General features: G+C 37.9%; 1 protein-coding gene across 3 annotated transcripts in view; it reads left to right on the top strand.

Annotated features, from left to right (window-relative positions):
• Nucleotides 1–20725, top strand: part of MIGA1 (mitoguardin 1) — a 94615-nt gene that overhangs the window by 38617 nt on the left and 35273 nt on the right. For all 3 annotated transcript variants that reach the window (XM_058716911.1, XM_058716909.1, XM_058716912.1), the window contains exon 8: nucleotides 19924–20024. In XM_058716911.1, coding sequence (XP_058572894.1) covers nucleotides 19924–20024 — 101 coding nt within the window. The remainder of the gene's footprint in view (nucleotides 1–19923; nucleotides 20025–20725) is intronic.

Below are 20725 nucleotides of genomic sequence, written 5' to 3'. Positions count from 1 at the left end.
TTCTGGTTTTATTTAGTGATACACTAGGATTCTTTTCTCTTTTTTTTTTTGCATATATTTTACTGGCTTTTGATTTGTGGTTACTGTGTGCATGTGGTTACATGCATATAGCAGTCTGTATTAGGTTGATAATCACTTTTGTTTGAACACATTTTTTACTCCTGTCCCCCAACATTCTAGATATGTGGTGTCATACTTTACATCCTTTTATTTTGTGAATCTCTTGACTGATTTTTATAGATATACTTAATTTTATTGCTTTTGTGCTTTCTACTTTTCTTACTCCTGCTCATGGTCTTTTTTTTCCACTCAAGAAGCCCCCTTTAACATTTCTTGTACGTCTGGTTTAGTGGTCATGGATTCCCTTAACTTTCATTTTTTCTGGGAAATTCTTTATCTCTCCTATTATGAATGATAGCCTTTCTGGATAGAGTATTCTTGGCTGCAGATTTTTTCATTCATCATTTTGAATATAAAACCTGGCAGTCCCTCCTGCAAAGTTTTTTTTTTTAATTTTTTTCTTTTTAATTTATATCCAAATTAGTTAGCATATAGTGAAACAATGATTTCAGGAGTAGATTCCTTAGTGCCCCTTACCCATTTAGCCCATCCGCCCACACATAACCCATCCAGTAACCCTCAGTTTGTTCTCCATATTTATGAGTCTCTTATGTTTTGTCCCCCTCCCTGTTTTTGTATTCTTTTTGCTTCCCTACCCTTATGTTCATCTGTTTTGTCTCTTAAAGTCCTCATATGAGTGAAGTCATGTATTTGTCTTTCTCTGACTAATTTCACTTAGCATAATACCCTCCAGTTCCATCCATGTAGTTGCAAATGGCAAGATTTCATTCTTTTTGATTGCTGAGTAATACTCCATTGTGTATGTGTGTGTGTATATATATATATATATATATATATATATATATATACACCACATCTTCTTTATCCATTCATCCATCGATGGACATTTGGGCTCTTTCCATACTTTGGCTATTGTTGATAGTGCTGCTATAAACATTGGGGTGCATGTGTCCCTTCGAAATAGCACACTTGTATCCCTTGGATAAATACCTAGTAGTGCAATTGCTGGGTTGTAGGGTAGTTCTATTTTTAGTTTTTTTGAGAAACCTCTACACTGTTTTCAAGTGGCTGCACCAGTTGCATTCCCACCAACAACGCAAAAGAGATCCTCTTCCCTCGCATCCTCGCCAACATCTGTTGTTGCCTGAGTTGTTAACGTTAGCCATTCTGACAGGTGTGGTTTTGATTTGTATTTCCCTGATGATGAGTGAGGTTGAGCAGTTTTTTTCATGTGTCGGTTAGCCATCTGGATGTCTTCTTTGGAGAAGTGTCTATTTCTGTCTTTTGCCCATTTCTTCACTGGGTTATTTGTTTTTTGGGTGTTGAGTTTGAGAAGTTCTTTATAGATTTTGGATACAAACCCTTTATCTGATATGTTGTTTGTAAATATCTTCTCCCATTCTGTCAGTTGCCTTTTAGTTTTGCTGATTGTTTCCTTCGCTGTGCAGAAGCTTTTTATTTTGATGAGGTCCCAATAGTTCATTTTTGCTTTTGTTTCCCTTGCCTCTGGAGACGTGTTGAGTAAGAAGTTGCTGCGGCCAAGGTCAAAGAGGTTTTTGCCTGCTTTCTCCTCAAGGATTTTGATGGTTTCCTGTCTTACATTTAGGTCTTTCATCCATTTTGAGTTTATTTTTGTGTGTGGTGTAAGAAAGTGGTCCAGGTTCATTCTTTTTCATGTTGCTGTCAGGTTTTCCCAGCACTGCTTGCTGAAGAGACTATATTCCATTGGATATTCTTTCCTGCTTTGTCAAAGATTAGTACATTTGTGGGTCCATTTCTGGGTTCTCTATTCTGTTCCATTGATCTGAGTGTTCTTGTGCCAGTACCATACTGTCTTGATGATTACAACTTTGTAGTATAGCTTGAAGTCCGGGATTGTGATGCCTCTTGCTTTGGTTTTCTTTTTCAAGATTGCTTTGACTATTCGGGGTCTTTTCTGGTTCCATACAAATTTTAGGATTATTTGTTCTAGCTCTGTGAAGAATGTTGGTGGTATTTTGATAAGGATTGCATTGAATATGTAGATTGCTTTGGTTAGTATTGACTCGTCCTGCAAAGTTTTTGATGAATAATTAGCTGCTAGCTGTATGGAGCTGCTTTGTATAACTTTTATTTTTTCTTGCTACTTTATTTTTATTTATTTTTAATTTTTTAAAATGTTTATTTATTTTTGAGAGAGAGACAGAGACAGAGACAGAGACAGAGCACGAGCAGGGGAGGAGCAGAGAAAGAGGGAGACACAGAATCTGAAACAGGCTCCAGGCTCCGAGCTGTCAGCACAGAGCCTGACGCGGGGCTCGAAGTCACAAACCGCGAGATCATGACCTGAGCTGAAGCTGGATGCTCAACTGACTGAGCCACCTAGGCGCCCCTATCTTGTTACTTTAAAAATTCTCTCTTTATCTCTACCTTTTGCCATTTTAATTACTATGTGTCTTGGTGTGGGCCTCTGCCTTCTTGGATCTGGATGTCTGTTTCCTTCTCCAGATTCCAGAAGTTTTCAGCTATTATTTCTTCAGGTAAATTTTCTCTTAAATTTTCTCTTCCCTTTTTTGCTCTCTTCTTCTGGGATCCCTATAATGCAGATATTATTACATTTGATGATGTCTCTTAGTTCCCTTAGTTTACTTTCATTTTTTATTGTTTTTTTTTCTCTCTTTTGTTCAGTTTGATGGTTTTCCATTCTTCTATCTTCCAGGTTGCTGATCCATTCTTCTGCTTCCTGTAGTCTATTCTTTATTCCATGTAGTATATTTAAAAAATTTTTTTTCTGTTTTTTATTTTTGAGAGAGAAACAGAGTGTAAGTGGGGGAGGGGCAGAGAGACAGGGAGACAGAATCTGAAGCAGGCTCCAGGCTCTGAGCTGTCATCACAGAGCCTGATGCGGGGCTTGAACCCACGGACTGTGAGATCATGACATGAGCCAAAGTTAGATGCACAATCAACTGAGCTCCCCAGGAGCCCCCCATGTAGTATATTTTTAATTTTAGTTATTGAGTTCTTCATCTTTTTTTTTTTTTTAATGTTTTCTTTTTCTTTGTTTAGGGTCTCAATGAGGTCCTCCACTCTTTCTCAAGTCCAATGAATATCTTTATGACCATTACTTTAAATTCTCTATCAGGTGTATTACCTATCTCTGTTTCATTTAACTCATTTGCTGTGACTTTGTCCTTTTCTTTCATTTGGGACATATTCCTCTGTCTCCTCATTTTGTCTAACTCTCTGTGTCTGTCTCTATGTGTTAAGAAAGTCAGCTTTGTTTCCTACTGTTAAAAGTAGTGGCTTCATGAAGATGCCCTGTAATGCCCTGCAGTGCAGTGTCTCCTGTTCACCAGAGCCTGGTGCTTCAGTGGTGTCTCTTATGTGTGTTTCATGTACCCTGCTATTGTGCCTAGACCACTTTTGCCTTCAGTCCAGTTGTCTGAAGTGACTCTCTTTACCTGTCATAGGCAGGGCTTGGTTCCTGTGTTGCTAGTGGGCCAGTCTGTGGCCACTTGGCGCTTGAGTTGGGTCAGACCAGGCTTTTGCCAGAGATGCAGTAGCACCAAATTGCAGGGTGCTTTCCCTGTGTTGTGTGCTGAAAAGCTTTTGTTGTTAGGTGGGACCTGCAGTCAGACCCTGTGTCTGTCCCCAGCTGGGATAGCAGTTAGACTGGCGTGTGTTGTTATCTTGTCCTCTTCCAAGGCAGGAGTGTGCTGGCCCCTTTCTGGGCTGCTTGCACACTGGCAGGCTTTTGGCACCACTTTGGATAGACTCTGGCCAAGGGCCATTATAGGGGGTAGGTCCGCAGGAGAATGCAGGGGTGGGGATGGGGTGTTAGCAAGGTTTGTGCAGGTCTGCTTGGGAGGGAACCTGGAGGTGCAGAGAAAACTGTTCAGGCCTAGCAGCACTGGAGGGGTGGATCTGCAGATGAGTGTTGGCCGGGTCACAGTGTTAGCAAGCTAGGTAGAGCTTGTTCAGGCTGTGTTAGGCACAGCATCCTTGTATCTAGGCTGTGGGGGAGGAGAGGGAAATGATACCTGCCAACTCTTTATTCTTGGAGAAGTCTCCCAAAGATTCCTGCCTCTCCAGCACATGCCCTCAAATTAGTAAAAAACAAAACAAAAACCACCTGTACACCCCAGGTGTTTTTCACATTGCTGTGGCTTTTTTTCCCCCCACATTGCTGCTTCTATGCTGTATCTCATCAGGACTATTTTTTTTGGACTCTGTAAGAGTGGAGACTCAGTTTCCTATGCTCCAGTTCCAGGTGTGGAGCCCCACTGATTGTAAGAACTCATGAAGTTAGGTCCCTCTGGTTTTCAAAGCCAAACGTGTTGGAGATTCATCTTTCCAGTGCCTGAGGTACCTGGGGTGAGGGTCTGCTCCTCTCCCCTATTTGCACCTGCTGTGTCCCTCACACATACAATTTGTGGGTCCGTTTGTCTCCTGACCATGTCTCTGCCCTACTCCTGTCTTTGGAGTGGCCTTTTCTCTACATTTAGCTATGAAGAGTCTGTTCTGCTAGTGTGTGGACATTTTCTGGGTTACTTACATTGATGTGAGTCTTATCTAGGTGTATTTGTGGGAGGAAGTGAGCCTAGGATCTATTCTACAGTCTTCTCCAGAAGTTCTCTGAAGCTTTGCTTTTTATATTTAGGTGTTTAATCTGCTAGGAGCTGATTTTTAAAAAAATATTTATTTTTGATGGAGAGAAAGAGAGAGCTAGAGCACCTGACTGGGAGAGGGGCAGAGAGAGGAGAACAGAGGATCAGAAGAGGGCTCTGCTGGCAGCAGAGAGCCCAATGCAGGGCTTGAACTCACAAACCCTGAGATCATTACCAGAGCTGAAGTCAGAGGCTCAACTGACAGAGTCATCCAGGTACCCCAAGTTAAATCTCTGTTATTACTTTTTTTTTTTTTAACATTTGGATAACTAGTTGCCTCAGCACCATTCAATGAATAATATATCCTTTTCTCACTGTTTTTTTAAAATTTTATTATTTTTTAATTTACATCCAAGTTAGTATATAGTGCAATAATGATTTCAGGAGTAGATTCCAGTGATTCATCCCCTATGTATAACACCCAGTGCTCATCCCAAGTGTCTTCCTTAATGCCCCTTACCTATTTAGCCCATCCCCCCCACCCACAGCCCCTTCAGCAACCCTCAGTTTGTTCTCTGTATTTGAGTCTCTTATGTTTTGTCCTCCTCCTTGTTTTTATATTCTTTTTGCTTCCTTTCCCTTATGTTCATCTCTTTTGTATCTTAAATTCCTCATATGAGTGAAGTCATATGATATTTGTCTTTCTCTGACTTATTTCGTTTAGCATAATACCTTTTAGTTCCATTCTCGTTGTTGCAAATGGCAAGATTTCATGCTTTTTGATTGCCGAGTAATTCTCCATTTTATATATGTGTGTGTGTGTGTGTGTGTTTGTGTATACACACACACATACACGTCATGTGTATATATATGTATACATATATACACTACATATATATACATATATGTATATATATGTTGTGTATATATATATGATGTGTATATATATACACACACCACATCTTCTTTATCCATTCATCTGTTGGTGGACATTTGGGCTCTTTCCATACTTTGGCTATTGTCAATAGAGCTACTATAAACATTGGGGAGTGTGTGTCCCTTCGAAACAGCACACCTGTATCCCTTGGATAAATACTTAGTAGTGCGGGGCGCCTGGGTGGCGCAGTCGGTTAAGCGTCCGACTTCGGCCAGGTCACAATCTCGCGGTCCGTGGGTTCGAGCCCCGCGTCAGGCTCTGAGCTGATGGCTCGGAGCCTGGAGACTGTTTCCGATTCTGTGTCTCCCTCTCTCTCTGCCCCTCCCCCGTTCATGCTCTGTCTCTCTCTGTCCCAAAAATAAATAAAAAACGTTGAAAAAAAAAATTAAAAAAAAATAAATAGTAGTGCAATTGCTGGGTAGGGTATTCTATTTTTAACTTTTTGAGGAACCTCCATACTGTTTTCCAGAGCTTTTCTCACTGATTTGAAATGTCCCTCTCATGTGTCAGGTTGTCTTACATGTATGTCATTTGTGGACCCTGTTGCTAGTCTGTTCCTGCATTGGTTTCACGGTGTCTTCATTACTGTAGCTTTATATAGTTTTATTATGAGCCTTGACACCTGGCAGCATGAGTCCATTCACTGTGTTCTTTTTTTAAGAATTGCCTTTGCTATTCTTAGCCCTTTGCTTTTCCATGTGAAGTTTAGGACACCTTGTAAGTTTCATGAAAACCTTAAGTTTCATGAAAACATCTCTTGGGATTTTGATTATTGCCTTGCATTTATAAGTCAGCTTGTGGGAGAATTTAGTTTTCATAAGTTAATGTCTCCATCTAGAAACATAGTATGGTTTTTCATTTATTTAAGTCTTTTGTGTCTTTCATAACTTTTTATATTTTCCTTCATAAAGGTCTTACATATTTTTATTCCTAGGGCCCTTACAGTTTAGTTGTCATTGTACATAGTACATTTTTAAAATTTACATTTTATGATTTTTTATTGTCAATATCTAAAATGTTACCGAAAGGGGCACCTGGGTGGCTCAATCGGTTAAGCGTCCGACTTTGGCTCAGGTCATGATCTCACAGTTTGTGGGTTCAAGCCCCATGTCAGGTTCTGTGCTGACGGTTCAGAGCCTGGAGCCTCCTTCAGATTCTGTGTCTCCCTCTCTCTCTGCCCCTCTCCTGCTCGTGCTCTGTCTCTCTCAAAATAATAATCATTAAAAAATAAATAAGATGTTACTGATAACTTGTATTTGAATGTTCTCAGCAATTATTATTTCTGCCTCCAGTAACTTGTTATAGGTTCTTTTGGAATTTTTATCTAGAACATGTACCTGTGGATGATAACATGTTTTTTATTTTTCTTTCTTTTCAACACTTATGCTTTCTTTTCTTTTCTTCTTCCTCTGCGCTCCTCCACCCCCCACCCCCCACATCTACTGCTTTAGGTAGATTCTTATGGTTCTTTTTACCTCTGAAGAGAGCTATGTAGAAAGGACTACAAGTTAGCTGTCCCACCACACAGAATCAAGGACTGTGTAGCAGTCTCTACCCTGTTGCTATAACCTTCTGATGAAGTACAGGAGTGTTGATGGCAGGGACTCATGAAGACCTGAAGGCAAATGATTGCTTAAAAATCAGCTTGGTACAGGGGCTGCCTGGGTGGCTCAGTTGGTTAAGCGTCCGACCTTTGGTTTCAGCTCAGGTTATGATCTCACAGTTTATGAGTTCAAGCCCCGTGTTGGGCTCTGCGCTGACAGCACGGAGCCTACTTGGGATTCTCTCTCCCTCTCTCTCTGCCCCTCTCCTGCTCTCTCTGTCTCAAAATAAATAAACTTAAATTAAAAAAAAAAACAAACTTGGTACTATTTATTTAACTTTACTTTTTGCCTTATATGTGATTAGATAGATAAGTAAGGGCTCAAGTCCCAGTCTTCAGGATGCCTGTGGTATGATTGTCCAGTTAAGACTTATTCTTATGAAGCAATTAGAAAACAATATAGGTTAGTATATACCTCAAGACTGAGCTACTCTATAAGACTCAGAGTCTAAACTCCTTCCACAAAGCATGAGATCCTTCTTTTAACTTTCCTTCCCACCTCCATTCTTTTCTGTACTTCCCAACTGAAGTGCCCTCAACCTGTTTAAGAGCCTAAGATAAGAAGTTGAAAGTAAACAGATCTGGTTTGGGACATGTGTTTATCTTTAGTTATCTGCTGTTGTTTTTTTGCTCAAATATCTGAACATCTTTTAAATTCATTTGGAAACCCATATTTGTATCATGAATACAGGTAAGATATATACAGTACTGCATGACTGTATTATTTTTCCTTTTAAGGAAATAATTTTGTAAACTTTGAAGAGTGGCTATAAATGGATGATAGATTCACAAATATTTGTTGTAGTATTTTGATTCAAAATACACATCTGTGCTACATACATAATCTTTGTACATATCAGATATTGTACAGTTAGAGTATATTTATCTTTCATATTAACAGAAATTTGTGTTATTATCTGAATTATTTTGGGAAAAATTAGACTTTGGTTGGTTCCAGCAACTAGTGAGAAGTTGGGAGAATATGGGATTAAAAACTAACACCTCAGAATGATTTATACTTTGGGAGATTTCTGTTATCATTTTATCATCATATCATGCGGGGTATGCATCATTACATGGTTTGGTAGTGTATTTCAGTAATGGTACATTTAAGATTAAGATTCTTTTGGTTAGGCTCTTGGGGCCATACTAAATTGCTGAATTTAATACCAGTGTAAAAATAAATTGATTAACAACAAATGAAGCTTGCTTACAGTTTCTTGGGGACATGATTTAGTTGATGTGGTTTACAGAAATTAAGTTCAAGCTTGTTAATCTACACTTTAATTAGATTTCTCTTAAAATTAATTGGGCTTCATAGTTTGTTTGCTTACATTTTCTATAAAGAGTAGTATGTATTTGCAATAGCTGTATTAGCAGGCAACTCTGAAGCCACAAGTTTGATAAATACTGTTTTTTTGGCTGAGCAGAGGACTTTGAGATTCTTTCATACTGATGTGTAGGAACAAATTTAGCCCTTAAAAACAAACCAAGAATTTTTATAGTTTTACAGTATTGCTTTGCATATTTCAGATACATGTTTAGTCCTCATTATAATCTATTTTTTGAACAGAATGAACTCATAAAATCTTAGGTCTCTAATATTTATTTAGCAAACATTTGATCGCCTAATATATGTCAGACATGTTATAAGGCATTGGAAAGACTAGGATGAAGGACACTTCATCCTTGTTTTTCGGCAACACAGAGACTAGTTTTGCAGCTAGGTAGGCATTAAAAATTGGGGCGCCTGGGTGGCTTGGTCGGTTGGGCGGCCGACTTTGGCTCAGGTCATGATCTCTCGGTCTGTGAGTTTGAGCCCCGTGTCGGGCTCTGGGCTGACAGCTCAGAGCCTGGAGCCTGTTTCGGATTCTGTGACTCCCTTTCCCTCTGCCCCTCCCCTGTTCATGCTCTGTCTCTCTCTGTCTCAAAAATAAATAAAACGTTAAAAAAAAAAAAAAAATTACATGGAGCGCCTGGGTGGCTCAGTCAGTTAAGCGTCCGACTTGGGCTCAGGTCATGATCTCGCGGTCCGTGAGTTCGAGCCCCGCGTCGGGCTCTGTGCTGGCAGCTCAGAGCCTGGAGCCTGCTTCTGATTCTGTGTCTCTTTCTCTCTCTGACCCTCCCCCGTTCATGCTCTGTGTCTCAAAAATAAAAAATAAACATTTAAAAAAAAAAATTACATAGCACAGGGGTGCCTGGGTGGCCCACTCAGTTAAGCGTCCGACTTCGGCTCAGGTAACGAATCTCACGTTTCGTGGGTTCAAGCCCCGCGTTGGACTCTGCTGGCAGCTCAGAGCCTGGAGCCTGCTTCAGATTCTGCACCCCTTCCCTGCCCCACTCATGTTCTGTCTCTGTCTCTCAAAAATAAATAAACATTAAAAAAATAATTAAAAAAATAAAAATTATGTAGCACAGTGGAGTGAGTGGTATAATAATGTGTTTAGAAAGTGCTATAGAAACACCAAAGAAAAGCCTAAATTATTCATTGGGGGGCTCAAGGAAGGCTTCATATGCGTGACACTTGAAGAAAGGTGATCCATCAGGGAGACAATTGAGAAAGGGGCACTTCAGGCGGAGCAAACAACATGGATCAAGGTGTAGACTGGAGCCTGTTTTGTCTTGGAAATACAACATATGTAGGGGAGTGGTGAGAAGTGAATCAAGACAGGTGGGCAGGAGATAAATCGTGAAAGTTCTTGTTTTGTACTTGTAGGCAAAAGGGAGCCACTGAGAATTATAAGAAGTCATAATCAAATTTATGTGTTTGGAGGAGATTGTGGAAGTGTTGAGTAGTAAAATTTAAATATTTTATCCATCTTTCTGCTCTCTTATGCTGAGGATTTCATTGAGAGAGTGACATATCCTGTAAGGGAAAATTAGAGGTTTTTCCAGCTTAGTACTGACTGCACAAATTCCCTGGCAGAGAATAAAGTGGGACCTCCTGACCACGAGAGAGATGTTATTCTTCTTTTTTGATAAGCAGCCAGATAGAACATTTAGCAATATTGAAAGAGCTTGGCAGCAAGAGGAAATACCTCAACCTATCATCTTGAGTCAAATGTCAGACAACACAGAATTGATGCTCTAAGACCTTGTCCTTTTCCTCTTCTGCAGAATCACTGTGGTCAGAGGATAAGCTCCCTGAGGGTTTATTTTTAGGGAGTGACATGAATTACAAGCTTAATTTGTATAATCAGGCTTCTAAATATACAGAGTACAAATTGCAGAACATATAAGAAATTGGGCTTAGTAATTTCCTCCTATGTATTAAGGCTCACAATCTTAATTTCAAAGTGTTTAATAATACTACAAACTGGTATTATATATGTAAGTCAAAATCGGTTCAGAGATTAAAGCAGTGTATTGAAAATCTTTGGGTGCCAGAAACAAGAGAAATAACCTGCTACTTGCCTTTGCCTCTTTTGTATTCAAGTTACATCTTATCAGCTTGGATTTCTAAGTCTAACACTTCACTAACTGGAGACCTTTGTGTGATTTAGAAAAAGGCCCATGTAGCCCTTTGGAAAGGGCACTTTTGAGATAAGAAAAAGGTTCACCTTCCTCCTAGAAGATGCAGGCCCAGGTTATGGGCTGACTTGTCCCACTGGTCAGTGGCCTTTGTGTGGTGTACAGAGTGACCAATTCTTGCTAGTGACCCTGTTAAAGTCTCTCGAACTGCAGACCTAACCTTAATTACTTTTGTTTCACTTTGGGTTATCCAGTCATTTCTTTCTTCTTAAAAAAAAAAAAAAGATAAAAAGTGCTGTTACTCCTTTCTCTTTCCTTCTATTACTTGTTTTGCATTGGCAGCTGTATTTCCCAGTTAGGAATCACAGTTGCTATATTGGGCAGACATGCCATATAAAACGTTTTGATAAATAGAGAAAGCCAGAGACAACTGTTACGGAAATATCTTTTGGGTAGATCAATGGTATCAGGCTGTTTTTGTACATGTATGTATTTCACATAGTTAAAACTGCGTAAATCATAACACATCAAGAACTGATCAGTTTTTTCTCTTGTTTCATTGTAACTCGTCACTATTAAGATACATTGAGGGAAAGGGGCGCCTGGGTGGCGCAGTCGGTTGGGCGTCCGACTTCAGCCAGGTCACGATCTCACGGTCCATGAGTTCGAGCCCCGCGTCAGGCTCTGGGCTGATGGCTCAGAGCCTGGAGCCTGTTTCCGATTCTGTGTCTCCCTCTCTCTCTGCCCCTCCCCTGTTCATGCTCTGTCTCTCTCTGTCCCAAAAATAAATAAATGTTGAAAAAAAAAATTTAAAAAGATACATTGAGGGAAAAATCAAGAAAATATCTCTTAGTTCTTTTACTTTCTGAAATTATGATGGTTTAAATTTTTGTATTCGACTTTTTTCTGTCTCATACTATAGCATTTTAAAACAAACCAAAATAGGGGCGCCTGGGTGGCGCAGTCGGTTAAGCGTCCGACTTCAGCCAGGTCACGATCTCGCGGTCTGTGAGTTCGAGCCCCGCGTCAGGCTCTGGGCTGATGGCTCGGAGCCTGGAGCCTGTTTCTGATTCTGTGTCTCCCTCTCTCTCTGCCCCTCCCCCGTTCAGCTCTGTCTCTCTCTGTCCCAAAAATAAATAAAAAACGTTGAAAAAAAAAATTAAAAAAAAAAAAATAAAACAAACCAAAATAAAAAACTGTTTGCAGTATAGATGGGGCAGGTAGCTGCACCCTTCAGTAGTCAGCTGGTAGAGCAGAGGACTGTAGACCAGATGGGGCAGGTAGTCATGTAAGATGGACAAAGAGCAGCAGGAGTCTTCTAGATTTCTTAATTATTGTAACAGATTATAGCAGACTGTGGAAAATAGCTTGTCAGCAGCAGGAACTTTTCCACTTTCAGTAAAACCACACAAAAGACAAGGTTCCAAATCATATTTAGGTTGCTAAAAATCATCTGGAGAATAGCTGCTGACATAGAAGTCAGATGACATTAGACATTTGGCAGCCTTCCTCTTCTTCCTGGTGTTACAAAATCCACAGTGGACTTTAAAAGAAGAGTGGCATCTTTGGAATCTCCACTAGGATCTGCTGAGGTTAAAATAGACGTGATGGCTTCTAAGCAACAGAAAATAGAATGTGTCTAAGGATGGCAAAAGTGAGACCTGTAGAAAACCCATTTGGATTGGTTTAGAGAAGTAGATACAGGCCTGAAGTTCAAGTTCCAAGGTTGAAGTGTCTCTTTGTGTTTTCTCTTTGTTTTTGTTTTTTTAACTTTCAAGCAAACTCTGCTTTGAAAAAAAAAATACGTGAATTATGAGATTGTGAAAGAAGGAGCAAGGCTTGAATCCAGTCAGATTTTTGGCCTAAAATGTATGACTGTTGTGTCAAAAGTAAACATCATACCTTTATTATCCTTCCAAAGAAGAACATAGTTTATGTCTATGCATGAATATTTTTAAAAGTTCTGGGTGAAAAAAAAAAAGTTCTGGGTGATTGAGATAGGTAAAGAGCAATGTTTCAAAAAGTTTTAGACTTGGGGCGCCAGGCTGGCTCAGTTAGTAGAGCATGCTATTCTTTTCTTTTTTTTAAGTTTATTTTTTGAGAGAGAGGGTGTGTGGGGTAGAGGCAGACAGGGAGAGAGAGAGAATCCCAAGCTGTTCTGCACTTGTCAACATGGAGCCCGAAGTGAGGCTCAAACTCATGAACCGTGAGATCATGATCTGATCCGAAATCAGGAGTCAGATGCTTAACTGAATGAGCCACACAGACTCCCCTAGAGCATGCTACTCTTAATCTCAGCTTCATGAGTTCAAGTCCCACATTGGGCATAGAGCCTACTTTGAAATGAAATGAAATGAAATGAAATGAAATGAAATGAAATTAAAAGTTTTAGGTTTACTATTTAAAAAGGTTAAGAAAAGGGGCACCTGGCTGGCTCAGTAGGTAAAGCATGCAACTCTTTCTTGCGTTGTGAGTTTAAGCCCCATTTTGGGCATAGAGCCTATTAGAAAAAAGAGAGGAAGAAAAAGAACTATTCTCTTGAGAGCCAGTGTGGTAACATACAGCATTTTTTTTTTTTTTGGCATATATTTTTTATATTTAGTCCCCCAATTATATGGAAAGCGTTCCTTTTTTTAAAAAGTTTGTTTATTTTGTTTGTTTGTTTGTTTGTTTGTTTGTTTAGAGAGTACAGGAGAGGGGCAGAGAACGAGGGAGAGAGAATCCCAAGCAAGGTCAGCACTGTCAGCACAGAGCCCGATGCGGGGCTCGAGCTCATGAACTGTGAAATCATGACTGAGAGCTGAAACCAAGAGCTGTACTCTTAATTGACTGAGCCAACCAGGTGCCCCTGGAAAGCATTCTTTTAGGCACATCTAAGGTTAAAGATTAGGCATTATGAGGCATAAGCTGCATATTTTAAGTTTATAAGAAAGTATCATAAATTTAATTAATTTAGAGCCATGTATTGGAAAAATAAGAATTTTAACAGGCCTCTGAAAACATGTAAAGGTAATGTAACAGGTAAAATGATCCAGATGAAATGTATGAGAGGCCTTTTAAAAATAGGGATTTTCATGTCTTGGTTATGGTCACTTGGTGTAACAAGTTTTATTTAGTTTATATCAACAAATATTGAAGTGTTTACAGTGTGTTCAATGCTCTATTAAGAACTATAGGAACTACCAGGAAAAAAAAATGAAAGGAAAAAAAAAAGATGAGAAAGTCCATGAATGATTGTTACATTCAGGCAATAGTAATAGTTAAATAAAAATTCAGATAGTGTATCAAATTGTACATACTTTTTTTTTTTACATAATATTATGAATAGGTAACAATTGTTGAACACTTGCTTTACATGTATTAACTCATTTAATCCTTACACAACTCTGTGAGGTAGATTTTACTCCCATTTTTCAAGTGAGAACACTGAGGAATGGAGAAAATAAATTTACCTAAGATCGTTATCCAGCTAAGTAGCAGAGTCAGAATTTGAATTCAAACAGTCTGGCTCCAGAGCCCACACTTTTGCTGTACTGCCTTATATAGAAGCAAAAAATTAGATAATTTTTGAAGGATACTTACAGGTGATAGTACTTGAGTTGCATTGTAAAACCACATGTGTTCTGGGTAGCATGGGGCAAGAGAGCAGAAGGAAAAATTTGTGTGTTGGAGAAGATGCAGGAGGAACTAAAGGCTTGATAAAGAATATATGTGGCAATAGTAATAGCAGTGAAAAATTATGTAGCACTTACTATGTACAAAGAACTATGCCTCCATAAATCTCTCACTTAATCCTTATGACAATTCTGTGAAATCAATATTGTTATTCCTAGTTTACCTTGATAACAAGTAGCAAAGCTGGGATCAGAATTGGGATCCAGATGTTATGTTAACTGGCTGACTCGAAATCTCAAGCTTTTACCCATTGCATTACTATGGCAAGTGGGTGTATAGTGAATAGTACAGTATATAATATAGTGTAAGTATAATGGTTTAGTATAATATATAGGAATGTATATATAGTATATAATAAAGTGTACTATATGGCATAGACTATATGTAATATAATTCTAGTATGATAATATATAATATACAGTATAATATAACGTAGTACAGCATAAAGTTGAGTCTTTTATTAATTAATAGAAAAGAATATTAGGTGGGGTGAACAGAGATTATGGAAGTCTTTGAAAACCAGACAAGAAGCCGTTGAAGATTTTGACTGGAGAATGGCTTTTTTTTGTTGTTCTAGTTACAATAAAGCATTCTTACCCATAATTAGGCTAGTCCTGTCTAACAGTTACACATATTAAATGCAATAGTCTCTGAAAGCATTTAGCAGGATAGCTTGGGTACTACTTTTAGTCACTCAAAACATGTGAGTTGAGTCTGAATCCTGTAGAGCTTGTAAACTCTTTGCACTCTAGATAAGATATGAGAAAGGAATGCCCAAATAGTACTGTCCAATAGCAATATAATGTAAGTGACAAAATGTAACTTTAACTTTTCTAGTAAGTACATGAAAAAGTAAAATGAAAGAGGTGAAATTAATTTTAGTAATATATTTTTCTTAAACCTAGTTTATATTAAAAAGATTTTATATATTTTGGTACCAAGTTTTCAAAATCCATTGTGTATTTTACACTTACAGCACATCTCAGTTCTGACTAGCCACATTTCATGCGCTCAGTAGACACACATGGCTAATGGCTACTATGTTGGACACCACAGCTCCATAGTTTCATAGCATGGAATCTGGTGTCAGATGACTTCTTTTGAATACTGCCATTCCATTTCTTAACTGTGTGAGTATGGACCATTACTTAACATTTCTGTACCTCAGCTTCTTCATATGTATGATGAAAAAAAAGAAGAGTACCTACCTCAAAGGATTATTGTGAGAATTATGCGATAATGTATGTAAAGCATGTAACTTGGTTTCTGGCAAATAGTAAGTGCAAAATAAATGTATGTTGGTTTCATCATACTTTTATTGTCATTAAATAGTAAGCATCTCTTAGTTTCCATGTCTTCTTCCTGCAGATAGTTGATTATCCCCACCAAAACATTCCCACTTAAAATCCTAAACCAATGACTAAATAGCAAAGAAAGATGGGTAAACCAGGAGGAAAAAGGTCGTGAGTGGTATATGCATGGCATTAGAGTCTCCCACAACTACTGGTATTCCACTATGGGGTGCAGATAGATTGTTTTGATTTGCTAGTATACTTAACAGACTCATGAGATCTTTTGACTTTTTGAACTTAGCATCCCCTATCAGGGAATAAAATTCACGTTTAATAATTCACAGCTTAACTGCCAATGTTGAAATACTTCATTGTCTTTTCTGCTGTCAGCCATTTGGGGCCAACATACATAGATATATTGTTTCCTCTCCTTCTATGTAAATCCTTAGAGGAAAGTGTTCAAAACAAAACAGTGATTTATCTCACTCTCTTGTGTAACTATCATGTAGATTAAAAAATAAAACATTGCTGGGGTATATGGTTGGCTCAGTTGGTGGAGCATGTGACTCTTGATCTTGGGATTGTGAGTTTGAGCTTTATGTTGGGTATACAGATTACTTAAAAAAAATAAAATCTTTGAAATAATAAAAATAAAACATTGCCAACTCCCTAGAAGGTTCCTTGTACCTGGTCCTAATCAATACCCCTCTCCCCATTCCTAAAACTAACCATTGTCCTGATGCTCATGCTAATTACTTCCTGGCTTTTCTTATTTGACCAACTAAGTGTAGTCCTGATCACTGTAGTTTAGTTTTGCTTGTTTTTGAATTTTATGTGAATGAAATCATACATATAATTCTTTACTCAACATGTGAGGTTTATCTTTATTCTTGCATATAACAGCAATTCATTCACTTTCATTGTTGTATACTTATTTCATTGTTTGAATATATCCCAGTTTGTGTATTCTATGGTAGGAGAACAACTGTGTTTTTTTTTCCTAGTTTGGAGTTGTTGTAAGCAATGTTGTCATGAATATTCTTATGCATATAAGCATGCACTTCTGTAAAAAAACACCTAAGGGTAGAATTGCTTGTCACAGAGAATACAGTCTTGAACTTTCATTATACTACCAAATTCTCCAAAGTGGTTCTGCTAATTGACATTTCTACTACGGGTATGTGAGTTTTCAATACTATACATCTTTAACAAAAAATTGCCATTTTTTCCAACTCATATCATTCTGGTAAGTGTGTAATGATTGTGTGTGTGTGTGTGTGTGTGTGTGTGTGTGTGTGTGTTTTCTGCTAAGAAAAATTTGGTAAGAAGTTTCTGAAAATACTGACTAAAATGAAACCTTTGGTTTTCAGTTTTCCATGTTGTCGCAGTCTTTCAGTACTACAATCAAGAATTTATACTTTTTAGAAAGAGTATTTTATCTTTATTTTAAGTTTATTTTGAGAGAGGGAGAGAATGCAGAGAGAAAGGGAGAGAGAGAATCCCAAGCAGGCTCTGTACTAATAGCAGGGCTCAAACCCATGAACTGAACCGTGAGATCATGACCTGAGCTGAAATCAAGAGTCAGACACTCAGGTGAAAGAGTATTTTAAATTTTAATTTGATTCATGAAAGCAAGTAGTTTGAGATATTACTCAGTATTCTTTATTCATGCTTTTTATTGGCTTATCTAAAAAACAGATGTATTATTTCTCTTCATAATTTAAGCTGCCATTCCAGGAAACATAACAATTACTGAAATGAGAGGTATGGTCTGTGATTTACGAAATTAGATTTAATGAATAAATCTTTCCAGTTCCTCTGAGCCATTTTTCTTTGTTAGATTTTTTTTTTTTTTTTTTTTAGTAAAGTACTGGCTGGTTACTGTTGAGTGATGTAAAACAGACTTTTAACAGCCCATGGGTATGTCTGAAAGGTAAAGTGACATAAGATAAATGTCTGTTCGACTCTGAAAATAGCAAAAGTCCTATGGAACCAAGATTTAACTTAATTGACTTATAATTTAACCCACTTTAAAAGTGGTTTGGCATAATGAAAACTGTACTGTGGTTTCTTTTTGCATAATTAATACTAACAATGGAAAAGTAACAAGATAGATAAAGGTGTGAAAGTTGTAAATGCCAGTTCAGTTTTGTGTGTACAATTAAGTTTGTATTTGTGTGTGTAGTTTTTAAAATCACATATGCACTAAAAAGAGAATAATGGGAATTTTTCTGGATAATTGAGTGTCCAAAAATACCAGTCTTATAGCTGTTAATAAGTGCAAAACCAATTATGTTGTTTTGTTCTCAAGTTCAATGAAAAAATTTAAATTTCCAAAAGAATGTATTTGGAAAATAGAATAGTTTAACCTCTGATTGTGTTCCATTAGTCATTTAGTAGTGGAAGGATTTTAAGCTGTGAGGTTAGGTACTTTAAAATGATTGATGTAACCTTCATCTGAAAACAATTATAATTTAAACTTGGAATATAAATGGTTAAATTGTCAAATATGGGCCCACTAAATATAAAGGAGGGGAAAAATACGCTTTGTGTATGGTTATTCTTGATACCTAATAAGAATGAGCCTTGTACCAAGTATGGCTTGTTAGCTTTTCTGCGTAGAGTTTGGAATATAAATTGGTTGCAACCCTTCTGAGTTGAAAATAAATTAATGGTTTCCCTTTAAAAAAAAACAAAACTACTCTTCCTGTATAGAATCACAAATGTTTGTGTTTTCTGGTACTTGGGGGTTTTAAACAGGACTTGGAAAATTTCTGGTAAAGGTAATGAATTTAGTTTGGGAAAAAAGATGGAATAGAAATTTGGATGAATGAAAGCCAAAAAGAGATTCCTGCTTCCTTTTTTTTTTTTTTTTTTTTTTTTGAGAGAGAGAGAGAGAGAGAGTGCAGTTGGGGAAGGGGCAGAAGTAGAGGGAGAGGGGCACCTGGGTGGCTCAATTGGTTGGGTCTCCAGCTCTTGATTTCAGCTCAGGTCATGGTCTGCCTGTTGTTGACCTTGAGCCCCACATGGGGCTCCTCACTTACAGGGGGTGCAGAGCCTGCTTGGGATTCTCTCGCTCCCTCTCTCTGCCCCTCCCCCACTTGCACACACATGCACATGGCTGTACACTCTCTCTCACAAATAAACTTAAAAAAAAAAAGGAGAGGGAGAGAAAGAATCCCAAGTAGTGTCTGGTGCCCTGCTCAGAGCCTGACACAAGGCTTCATCGTACTAACTATGAGATCATGACCTGAGCCGAAATCAAGAGTCACATGCTTAACCACCTGAGCCACTCAGGCGCCCCTCTGGTTCTTTTTTAAAGAAGATAAAGTTTCTGACAAATTTAGCAGATAGAGACTCAATATGAAAAATCAGTATATATTTTGTTCTTTGCTTTTTCATACTTGTGATAAATTTTAAAGCATATCAGTTGTTTGCTACAATATAGACACATCTGTAAGCAAGTACAGTATTTATTTGAAAATTACAGATTCCTGATGCTAGTATGTGAAGGTATTGGTACCCACATTCAAATGCCCCATGTGTTAACAGGTAGACTGTCTTGGCATGGCCAGATTAACCATTCGCCAATGTATTTAAACTTTTTCAGCCCTTATAATCGAGACAGTTGTATTTGACCTTCAAGTAACCAGAGTAAACATCAGCCCTGATTGTTTTTGGCCTTTGACATAGGCCTTAAGGACTGAAGAATAAGTTCTTCATGAATTGTTTTAATTGATCAGTTTATCACAAGTAACTGACCAGACAACATTTCATGCTAATAGTTCATTTAATTTGAATAAACTTACCAGTTCTCACAACTTGGTCAAGGCCACTTGCAACTAATTTGCTCTGTTTCAGCTATCTTTGGTATGTGCTGATTTTACATGTCATAGATAATCCAGCTCTAGTTATTATTTACCAGTTTAAAATATTACATATTCAAAAGCTTTTTAAATCTGATAGTAAGTTTAATTAATTCCCTTTTAAAGTAAAAACGTCTGCTTTATAGCACTTTCTCCTCTGCTCAGCAGCATTTCAGAATCACTTAAACAGTGAATACACTTTGAGAATCTTATCAGATTATATACCATTGGTTTGTATTTATTTTCTTTTAGGTTTCAGCCTAAATAAAGATGGAAAGAAGGAAGAAAGGGAAGGAAGGAAGGAAGGGAGGGAGGGAGGGAGGAAGAAAGAGAGAAAGAAAAGACAGGCATAGTATAGAATGTCAATGAGAAGGAATATCAATTTCTTCACTTTTCTTCTTTTACTTTTAAGATAAAGATACAGATGTCACCATGAAGGGGAATGTGGATGAATTTGGCCTGCGAGACACCTTGAGCGTCGCATCAACTGATTCCTTTGCTTCAGTAGCAGAGGTAGGACTAAGAATTAATTCCTCATTCTTTGTCACCTAGAGAGTACAGTTTTGCCATGTGCTGAATATCAGTTGCCATTTATGTAGCATCTACTATGTGGTAGATACCAGCCTACAAAGATGAATCTAAAATGAACATGAGTTTAGCAAGGGAGCTTGTAGTCATTTTAGAGAGGTGAACATGTAAACACATATTTTAGAGGGGTGCTGTCATATTCTGTGGATTATGGGTGAGGCATATAAGTATCTTCGTGGAAAGTAATATAATCACAATTTTTAAAAATGTTTAGATTCCTTAGCTTAGAAATCATACTTTTAGATAATTTTTTTCAAGAAGGTGATCAAATATTTCTTTATAAAAATAATCACTATGTGATTTTAACAATAATGAAAAACTGGAACTATTCTAACGCCAAATTATAGTGCATACATAATTTGAAATATTGTACTGCCAAAAACGTATTTCCATTTACTTTTTTTTATATATATAATTTATTGTCAAATTGGTTTCCATACAACACCCAGTGCTCATCCCAACAGGTGCCCTCCTCAATGCCCATCACTCTCTTTTCCCTCTCCCCCACCCCTCATCAACCCTCAGTTTGTTCTCAGTATTTAAGAGTCTCTTATGGTTTGCCTCCTTCCCTCTCTGTAACTTGTTTTTTCCCCCTTCCCCTCCCCTCCCTGGTCTTCTGTTAAGTT

Source organism: Neofelis nebulosa, chromosome 2 (assembly GCF_028018385.1).
Source record: "Neofelis nebulosa isolate mNeoNeb1 chromosome 2, mNeoNeb1.pri, whole genome shotgun sequence".
Lineage (NCBI taxonomy): Eukaryota > Metazoa > Chordata > Mammalia > Carnivora > Felidae > Neofelis > Neofelis nebulosa.
This window is presented reverse-complemented; position numbering and strand designations above follow the sequence as displayed.